This window comes from Prinia subflava, chromosome 23 (assembly GCF_021018805.1).
Source record: "Prinia subflava isolate CZ2003 ecotype Zambia chromosome 23, Cam_Psub_1.2, whole genome shotgun sequence".
NCBI lineage: Eukaryota > Metazoa > Chordata > Aves > Passeriformes > Cisticolidae > Prinia > Prinia subflava.
The window spans coordinates 2920446-2930301 of record NC_086269.1 but is presented as its reverse complement, the minus strand read 5'-3'; the positions used below and the strand labels follow the sequence as shown (position 1 = coordinate 2930301).

At 62.4% G+C, this 9856-nt stretch overlaps 1 protein-coding gene across 1 annotated transcript; it reads left to right on the top strand.

Annotated features, from left to right (window-relative positions):
• The first annotated feature begins 514 nt into the window (after positions 1-514).
• Positions 515-9806, top strand: PRICKLE4 (prickle planar cell polarity protein 4). Its single transcript, XM_063418559.1, has 9 exons — positions 515-1529; positions 1808-1940; positions 6086-6238; positions 6332-6430; positions 6916-7053; positions 7145-7345; positions 7571-7757; positions 8425-8688; positions 8911-9806. The coding sequence occupies exons 3-9, from the start codon at positions 6089-6091 to the stop codon at positions 9381-9383; spliced, it is 1512 nt and encodes a 503-aa protein (XP_063274629.1). The 5' UTR covers positions 515-1529; positions 1808-1940; positions 6086-6088; the 3' UTR covers positions 9384-9806.
• The last annotated feature ends 50 nt before the right edge of the window (positions 9807-9856 follow it).

The following is a 9856-nucleotide window of genomic DNA, read 5'->3' as shown; positions in this document are numbered from 1 at the left end:
CCCGAGGAGGACTTTGGCCGTGAATCCTTCCGCCCTGGGGAGGGATGGAGCACCCTGGGGAGAGCAGGGGACGAGGGGGGGCCCTGTCACCACCCGCGGGGACAAAGTCCGGAGCAGCAGCCGCGCCAAGATAAAGCTGCAGGGACCAAGCTCCCAGCGGAGCCAGAATGACAGCGAGGGGACATCGGGGACCTCGAAGGGACCCCGGGCAGTGCCAGCCCCGGTGGGACCGGGAGGGAGAGCAGCCAAGTGTGGAGGTGCTCATCCCTCCTCCTCTTCCTCCTGCTTCTCCCCCTGCTCAGGGGATTTTGCAGGGGATCCTCAAATGGTTTGGGATAGAAGGGACATCAAAAATCCCATTCCTGCCATGGATTGGGACAGTTCCCACTGTCCCAGGTTGCTCCAAAACAGAGGCCAGACAAAATCAAGGGAATAAAAAGCAGCTCTGTTTATTGAAGGGTCTCCAGGTACACTTTGGGCAGACAAAGCCCCCAGGGGCTGCACCCAAAAAAATGGATCACAGGTCATGGGCTTTCAGACTTTTATAAGTTTGGTCCATTTGCATATTGGGGGTCAATCTTCCAATTACCTCTTCAGGTAATGAACTAATTTACTCCAAGTTTGCTCCCCCCAAAAGTCACTTTTGTTTGCACTTCTCAGGCCTGAGGCAGGGAGGTGTCCTTGATTCCCAGGCCTGGAGAGGAATTATTGGGAAAAGCAGCAGCTCACACTGTGTGTGGAGTTTAGAGCCACACACCGAAGAACTGCAGGATTACAGAGGTATGAAAAATAGAAAAGCTGAAATCCTGAGGCATCGCAACAACCTGGCCTTGGACACTTCCAGGGATGGGGCAACCACAACAACCTGTGCCCCAACCCGGCCCTGCCCAGCCTCGCCCAGCGGTGCCACGGCCTTGTCACGGAGCCTGGCACCTCCTCTGCCAAATCACCAGCCCTGTGAATTTTGGCTGCACTCCCCACGCTGATTCTGAACCTCCACCAGCCATCTCCACCCCTCGGGGCTCCCAAAATGAGCCGGTGGCCGAGATCCAGCCCGGTCCCCGTGGATGTGGGGGGTTTTTGGGGATGCTGTGTCCCTTCTCATCCCCACAGGAAATGACAGGAAAATCTTACAGCACGCTGAGAAATCCACGGAAACACAAGCAGGACGCTGTGCCTCGCGTCAGGCTCTGCTAAATTTTTCCCCTGACTCCCGCCCGGGTGGAATTGCTGCAGCCGGAGCCGGTCTGGAATGGCTTGGAGGAGCCTCGTCAGGTGTTCAGGGCTTGTGGAAACTAGGACATCCTGACTTGCCGCTGGCTAACTCCTTTGTGAGAGCCCAGCCAAAGTTTCTCCACCTCTAAATTGGGGTGTAATGACACTTCCCCCTCTTTCATGATGCTTCAACTCTTTCTGATCTCGGCAGGGAAATAAATCACCGCGCGGGATCATAAAAGTCATCAAACGGCAACCTGGGGTGAACCGAGCCGCGGAGGGAGGGAAGGGCGCGGGCGCTCGGAAAATGAGAGGTAGGAGCGAGCCAGATGTCATCGGCAGCTCTTTCCCCTGTAGGGTTAATGTCCCCCCCCGCCTTCCCCTCCCTGCCTGCCCTGGAATTCCAGCCATTGGCTGGCTCCCGAGGTTTAGGCTAAAAAGCCTCTAATTAGGACCCCGGCTGCCGCGCAGCCAGTGCCTGGGCAGGCAGGGGGGGAAAAAAAAGACAGAGAGGAAAGGGAAAAAAAAACCTAAAAAAAAAAAAGAGTGTTTCCCCGACTGAGCTTGGATGTTTTCCTTTCGCTTTGCAAAGTTTTCCCAGCCCAGGCTCCGTTCGCTGGCGTCCTCCGGAGCAGGGCGGGACGGCGGCGGCCGGCGCGGGGCTGGAGCGGGCGGCCGAGCCCGGAGCGGCGGAGCGCGGGGCCCGGAGCGCCGGGAAAGGGCAGGTACGTGCGGCTGGAAGGGATCCCGGGCTCCGCTCCCCCTGCTCCGTGGGGAAGTGGAGGTGGGGGAGAGGGAGATCGAGAGGAGGGGGCAGCGGGAGGGTCCCGGGAGCTGCTGCCAGGGGAAGGGAATGAGGCAGAGCAAGGGGATTTTGGCTGTTTGGAGATTTTTTGGGGTTTTTTGAACGGGGAGATAATGTCGCTGTCCCAGCGGTCTTTGTTTTCGGGAAAATGTCCCCCGAGAGCAGGAGGTGACGCGTGTCCCATGGTGCCAGGCTGTGCCAGCCCGCAGCGGGCAGGTGCGCCCGGGGCACCGGGGGCTCCGGGAAGGGGGGCCGGTCCCACCAGCCCTGCTCCAGCGGGGATTCCCCGGGAATGGGATGTGTCGGGATTGGGGATGGAGCTGGGCCCCTTCGGACAGTGCCGGGATTAAATCTGGTGGCCACAGGGAGGAGTGGGGGGCTTCATCCCGGTGGTCACGGGGAGAGGAGGGGTCGCGGATCTTCATCCCGGTGGTCACAGGAAGGATTGAGGGGCTTCATCCCGGTGGTCACGGGGAGAGGAAGGGTCGAGAATCTTCATCCCGGTGGTCACAGGGAGGGGTGGGGGGCTTCATCCCGGTGGTCACGGGGAGAGGAGGGGTCGCGGATCTTCGCCCCGGTGGCTGGGGGTGGCGGGGGTCTCGCTCCGTACCTGCGGATGTACGAACGGCTGAGCCGGGCTGGGTTAATGGGTGACCGCTCCCTGCGCGACGGAGGGAAAACACAGCAGGAAAAGCCTTTGCAGCGCTGGCACATCCCCTGGAGAGCCAGCAGGCCACCGTCCCCTCCGGTGACACGGCGCTGTGTGGCAGAGCAGGGCGCTGAGCCCCTTCCCCATATTTTGGGGGGCTGCAAAGGCCTTTTTGAAAGCGAGGGTCCCTCTCTTTGTGCCCAGCACCGAGGGCTGCTCCACCTGGTGCCACCCCGGGTCCAAGAGGCGCCGTGGGCTCCTCGGTGGGACCGGCTCCAGGTCGGGCAGGACTTGCTGCTCCGGCTCTCCTTGCCAGACCTCGGCTTATCTCAGCCCAAAAGATGCATCTTTATTGCTCTGCATCTTCACTGCTCTGCATCTTTACTGTTCTCATCTTTACCTCTCTGCATCTTCACTGCTCTGCATCTTCACTGCTCTGCATTTTTACCTCTGCATCTTTACTGCTCTGCATCTTCACCTCTCTGCATCTTCACCTCTCTGCATGTTCACCTCTCTGCATTTTTACCTCTCTGCATTTTTACCTCTCTACATCTTCACCTCTCTGCATTTTTACATCTCCGTTCCGCGCTCCTCCGGCGCAGCTGTGTTGACGGGAGCTCAAGCACAAACAGGTTATCCCGTGGGTGAGGCCAGCGCGGAGCTGCCAGCGCTGCTGGGTGCTTTGAGGGGCTTTTTTGGAGGCGTTGTGTTCCCCGGGGACTCTGCAGAAGCAGAGGTGGGGATGCAGTTCCCTGGCTGGGAACAGGGAGCCTGTGCTGAATTCCGAGCGAGCTGGGGGTGGCTGAGCTCCAGGTTAATGTGTGACCTTGGCAGCAGAGGGCTGCGAGCCCACACGGGCTCCCACAGCCAGCTGGAGGCAGGGGCTGCTCCTGGGGAGCCAAATCAGATTAGTGATCCCAGGAATTTCAGCCTCTTGCACCCGCGGAGCTGCAGCAGCTTCAGATCCTTCGGAGGGCAAGAGGAGCTCGAACGCATCCAGAGGAGCTCCCACAGGCTGGACAAAAGGATTTACAGCCAAGGCAAACGACAGCCAGTGCCACCCAGCCTGCCCGACTGGTCTGTCACCCGTCCCTTCTCGGGGACACGCTGGCAGGGACAAGCAGCTCCTCCAAAGTGCCACCACGGTGCCACCTCCCCCCGCCTGATGGCCGGGTTTGAGGCAGGCTGGAGCATCCCTGGGCAGGCCAGCGGGGAAGGGCAGCAGCAGCAGCAGCGCCTGGAGGCAGCGAGGGAGGGCAGGAAGGAAGAGGGGACAGGGCCGGCGAGCAGAGGAGCCAGACCTGTCGGGGCTGCCTGGCTCTTTAGCATGGGAGGCGCGTACCTCTGTCACCGTCTGGGGCTAATTACAGGGACTTGTTTACAGCCCAGACGGCTGCCAGCCGGGCTAATCACATCAAACCGGGCTGGGCCGGGCTCTGTGGCACATCCCCTGCCTTCACAGCGGCCGGGAGCCCTGCCCGAGCCGCTGTCCCTCGGTGTCACCCCACCGGGCTGGTGGCCCTTGGATGGGGTCCCTGTGCTCGTGGGGTGAGGACCAGGCTGGTACTGCCAGCCCTGCCGAGCCCCCGGAGCGTCGGAGGGGTCTAATTAACAGCCAAGTTCCAAGAGATTACACAAATGCAGCTTGGAGGCTTAATGAGCCAAGCACAGCCTGGGAATGCCACCCACATCCCAAGGGGAGGGAGAAACGGGGACGCCGTTCCCAAAGCGGGAGCAGCAGTGGGGCTGGGCACGAGGGTCCTGTCAGCATCCCCGGGGTGTCACACAAACCCTGCTCCTCCTCCAGAGCCAGGGCTGCTTCCTGGCCCAGCCGTGGCTCCTCACCAAGCAGCGAGGCCAGGGCTCTTTTTGGGCAGCAAACTCGCAGCCAAGCCAGGTAATTTCACCCCTACCCCAAAGCAGAGCTTTGAACAACACCCTGCAAGCAGCCCTGCGTCCCCCCGGGCTTCCAGACCCCAAACGCCAGGAAAAAGCCAGCAGCCTCTTGTTTTATCTCTCTGATTTGCCGACCCGCAGCGTTAATCATTGACCCGGCAGCAGGGCAGGGAAACCCGAGCTGCCCCCGCCGATCCCACCTGCCCCCGCCCCCGGGGCTGCCCCCTTTGGGTGCCACATCCCGGCACCCCGGGGTGCTGCTGCCCAGGAAGGGGCACACGGGGAGCAGGGCCGAGCTGAGGGTGTCAGAGGGGTTTGGTGGGAGCAGTGGGGACATTGGGGTGTCCCTGACAGGGGGGACACTCGGGTGTCCCTGACAGGGGAGACACAGCAGCTCTATCCCAGTGTGGAGCTGGGATCAGGTCCTCGTGGCGGGGACACTGGGGTGTCCCTGACAGGGGAGACACACCATCTCCATCCCACTGTGGAGCTGGGATCGGGTCCTCGTGGAGGCAGAGGTGTAGCAGGACCAAAATTTCGTGGCCTGGGCGTTCTCACCCCTCATCCCTGAGACCGTTTCAGGCATGGAACATTTTCCAGAGGGGCTGATCCATCCATGGTGGGCGTTGCAGGGGCGAATCCCTGGGGGGGTTCGGTCACAGCCCCGTGATTTCCTCCCCGGGGAGCAGCAGCTCGGCCCCAGCCCACCCTGGCTGGCCGTGCCAGGGCAGGAAGCGCGGGCTGAGGGCGTCAGGCTCTGGGCTGGCATCCAGGGAACCCCAGGAGCCACCACATCAGCATCTCGCCTTTGTTTTGGGCAGCCAGGGCAGGAAGGAAGCGCGGTGGGAAGCGCCCGTGGGGAGGAGGGACGGGACTGGATGAATTTCCAGTGCCTAACCCCGAGCCAGGCGTGCGCTGTGGGCTGGGACAGCCCCGGGCAGAACAATGGCAGCCGCAGGGCAGGGAATTATTTTCCACTGAATTGGGCTCAGCCTCGGGCTGTTCCCACTCAGGGATGGGCCACCAGACCCGGGGTTAGCCAGCAACGAGCTGGTGGGAAAGCTCCTGCTGTGGGTGTTGTGGGAAACAATAAAACCCATTTCAGCTTGAGCTTGGGCATTTGGGGTCTGCCATGCCTGGCTTCATCCCCATGCCATGCCATGCCATGCCATGCCATGCCATGCCATCCCATCCCATCCCATGCCATCCCATCCCATCCCATCCCATCCCATCCCATTCCATCCCATCCCATCCCTTCCTTGCTCAGCACACAAAGCCCCAGCCCTGCCGAGTGCCCATATCCTCGCCGTGGGTTTGCTGTAACCCCTAAAGACAAAAGGAGCTCCCCAAAACTCCCTGGACTCCTGCAGTGGTCCAGCCAAAGGTCTCGAGGTGGCGCTGGTTTGCAGCATCACCCCAGCCGGGCGTGCCTCAGGGACCAGGGGCTGCCTGTCCTGCTGCCACGTGTCCAGGGATGGATCCCTGCCCCTGCCCCTGTCTGAGCGCCTCTCTGTCCCCAGCTGATGTCCCTGCCGAGCCCTGCATGGCCCCAGCGGGACCAGCCCTCCCCCTGCAGTGCCACCACCGCTCTGCCCCCGGCCTCGTCCGACAGCGACTCCGGCTGTGCCCTGGAAGAGTACCTGGAGCCCTCCGCCGAGCCCGCGCCCCCCGAGGTGGGCAGCACCACACTCCCCCATCCCCAAACGCACGTTCCAGCAGCTCAGAGCTGAGTTTAACCCCCTGAAATCCCTCCTGTCTCCCCCAAGGTCCTGCCGTGCTTGGCGCCGCAGCCGGGCTCTCCCTCGGACCGGAGCCGGCTCCGCGCCAGGGCCCTGCTGCAGCAGCTGCCGCCTCAGGACTGCGATGTAAGACCCCTCTCCTTCGGGTGCTGCCCCCTCCCCACTCTCACCTCGTGCCTTTTTGGGATTCCCTAAAAACAGAGGCCAGACAGAGTTAGGAGAATAAAAAGCAGTTGGTTTTATTGGGGGCCCTTCAGGTGTATTTTGGGCAGTAAAGCCCCCCAGGGGCTTCACCCAAAAACTGAGGACTTGGGTTTTGATACTTTTATAAGTTTGGTCCATTTGCATGCTGGGGATTAATTTTTTAATTACATCTTCAGGTAATGAAGTAATTTAACCCAAGTTTGCTCCCCCCCACTCACTTTTGCTCCCATCTCTTGGGGCTTGGGGCAGTGAGGTGTCCTTGATTCCCAGGGCCGGAGGGGAATTGTCAAAACGGGAAAGCAGCAGCTCACACTGTGAGAATTGCAGGATTTTAGATGTACAAAAGACAGAAAAGCTGAAACCCTGGGGCATCACCCGCAGCCCCCCTGACCCCCCGTGCCCCACAGGAGCGGTTCTGCCCCGACCTCGCCGAGGAGGAGCGGCGGCAGCTCCGAGCCTTCAGCGCCCGCCGCAGGCAGGAGGCTCTGGGACAGGGCCTGGCGTGTCCCGTGCCGGGTCCGTGCCACGGCTGTCCCTGCAGGAAGGTGAGGTGTCCCCTCCAGCGTCCATTCCCTGGCAGGGACCCGTCCCCAAAAGCCGGCCCGGCCCCAAACCCGGTGTCCCTCTGCCTTGCAGTGCGGCCGGAGGCTGAACAAAGGGGACCCGGGGATTGCGGCGTCTCGCCTGGGGGACCAATTCTGGCACCCGTCCTGCTTCTCCTGCCACTTCTGCCACCAGCAGCTGGTGGATCTCATCTACTTCCAGCAGGATGGGAGGATCTACTGCGGCCGGCACCACGCCGAGCTCTTCCGACCCCGCTGTGCCTCCTGCGACCAGGTGGGTGCCGGCCAGGGGGAGGCTTTGACCTCCCTTTGGCTCTTAAATGCCCCCGAGCTCGGCTGGGGGCTCCAAATCCATCAGAACCACCCTGGAGGAGAGGAGGAATATTCCCTCCTGAGCCTTGCAGAGAGCCCCAGGGGCTGGGGGGGCTCCTCCTCAGCAAAGCACCGCGGCTTTTCCAGCGGGCTGCTGAGAGGGTGGGCGCCCTTCTTCCCGTTCCAGCTGATCTTCATGGAGGAGTGCATCGAGGCCGAGGGCCGGCGCTGGCACCTGGAGCATTTCTGCTGCCTGGAGTGCGACGAGCCCCTGCGAGGGCAGCGCTACGTGATGAGGAGCGGCCGGCCCTGCTGCCGGGGCTGCTTCGAGAGCCTCTTTGCCGAGCCGTGCCAGGCGTGCGGGGACCCCATCGGTACGGCCACCCTCGGGTGTCACAGAATCACAGAATCACAGAATAATGAGGTTGGAAGAGAACTCTAAGATCATCAAGTCCAACCTATGCCTTAACACCTCAACTAGACCATAGCACTAAGGGCCATGTCCAGTCTTTTTAAGTGCCATGTCCAGTCACAATCCCGGACTCCTAAACCCCGGCAGGCTCGGTGGAGGGGATTGTGATAAGGTCTAAAAGAAGTGGGGTGGTGACAGAGGGATGATAAAGGACCACGCGGGGTCTTAAGGGTTGGCAGTTCCAGAGCACTTCATTGTCCAAAGGGAGCTAACGACAGAAGACCCAGAACAAAGAAATGCGAGCCTTTTTAAAGAGGGGTGATACAAAAATCAGGAACCAATAACTTTCAGGGGTGGGGTATGGGATCACCCCATAGGGAGAGAACAAATCAGGGAAAACACGAAGGTGTGATTTGAACATGTTGCCAAATGGGGAACAGAGTTGGGGAGAACATTCCAGAACTGGGAGGTGGGTCTGGGATGATGGGATAACAGTTGGGTTTGACAGACATGGGCGCTGAACCATGGATGGAGTTTGGGGGAATAAACCATTTTTCAGGGGATACCACACTCAGGGCGCCGCCAGGGCGGATCTGGGCACCTTCCCCTCACCCCTGCTTGCCCCGCAGGAGCTGACGGAGAGGAGGTCACACACCAGGGGCTGCACTGGCACGCCCGGGCCGCCTGCTTCTGCTGCAGCCTGTGCCGCACGCCGCTGCGGGGCCGGGCGCTCACCTGCCGCCGCGGCCGCCTCTTCTGCTCCGACACCTGCAGCCGCGGCCAGGACGCCCCTTCCAGCGCCTCCGACTCCTCCGACTCGGCTTTCGCCTCAGCGCCGTCCCCCGACGCCACGCCGCTGGCCCGAGCCGGCAGGGGCCGCGGGGAAGGGGCTGGTAGGGTCCTGCTGCCGTGGGGTGGGAGGGGAGCGGGGCAAACCCAGGCTCTGCACAGCCCTGGGGACTTTCCTGGGGGTGTCACACGGTGGGAAGTGTGACATCAGTGCACCCGCCACGGTGGGAGCTCGGTGCCAGCCGTGGTGTGCCAAGGCAGCCCCGGCTGTGGGAGGGCAGGCTCAGCTTGTCCTTCCTCCCTCACGCCCATTTCTCCCCTTCCAGAGGCGTTTTCGGATGCGGCCCCAGTGCACCCCGCGTTCAGGAGCCCCCAGGATCTCGGGGGGGCCGCACGGCAGAGGAGCAGCGATGCTGCCAAGGAGCACCCAGGGGTGCCGGGACCCCCAGGCGGGCACCCCCCGGCCCCCCAGCCCAGCCCAGAGCGGCCTGACGAGCCTGGAGCCTTGGGTCACCCGCTTTTGGGGGGCCCTGACCCCCAAACGGCAGCAGGCAATGGAAACCCACGCGTCCAAGCGGGCACCTCCCCTCCCCGGAACGGCCCCCGGGCAGAGCACGGCACAGAGGAGGAGGAGGAGGACTCCTGGTGTCCCACCTGCTCCTCATCTTCGGACTCAGACTCGGAGGAGGAGGGTTTCTTTTTCGGGAAGCCCATCCCCAAGCCCGGGATGAACTCCCTGGGCAGGGAGCCCGCAGGCAGGGGCAGGGGCAGGACGGCCAAGCACTGCAGCGTGTCCTAACAGCGGGGACCCTGAGTGGCACTGCCAGGTCCTGCCAGGTCCTGCCAGGGCCTCAACACGTTCCGAGCGCGTCCTGGACGCGGCCCAAGGCCGGTGGGAGAAGCTGCTGGGATGGTTCCCCCGGGGGCTGCTGGCAGAGCAGAGCCTGCCGTTCCTGCCAGCCCCTCCCGCAATTAGGAACAGGTAAAGCAGGAAGGGAGCGGGGCCGGCGGCACCTCCCACAGGGCGGCAGCTCCGGACAAGGGCACTGCCCGCATCACCCCACGGCTGGGGATCCTTCCCTGGACCCCTCCGTGCCCCACTGCCACCTCCTCTCCACCCCTGGTGGCACCTGGTGCCGCTGCCACCGCGGGGAGGGGACCTGGGGCGCAGCTCTGCTGCTGCCACTGACGAAGCTCCAATAAAGTTCAGCTGAAATCTGAACGCAGGGTGTGCCCCGTTCCTTCCCGGCCCGCTGTGACACTGACAATGTC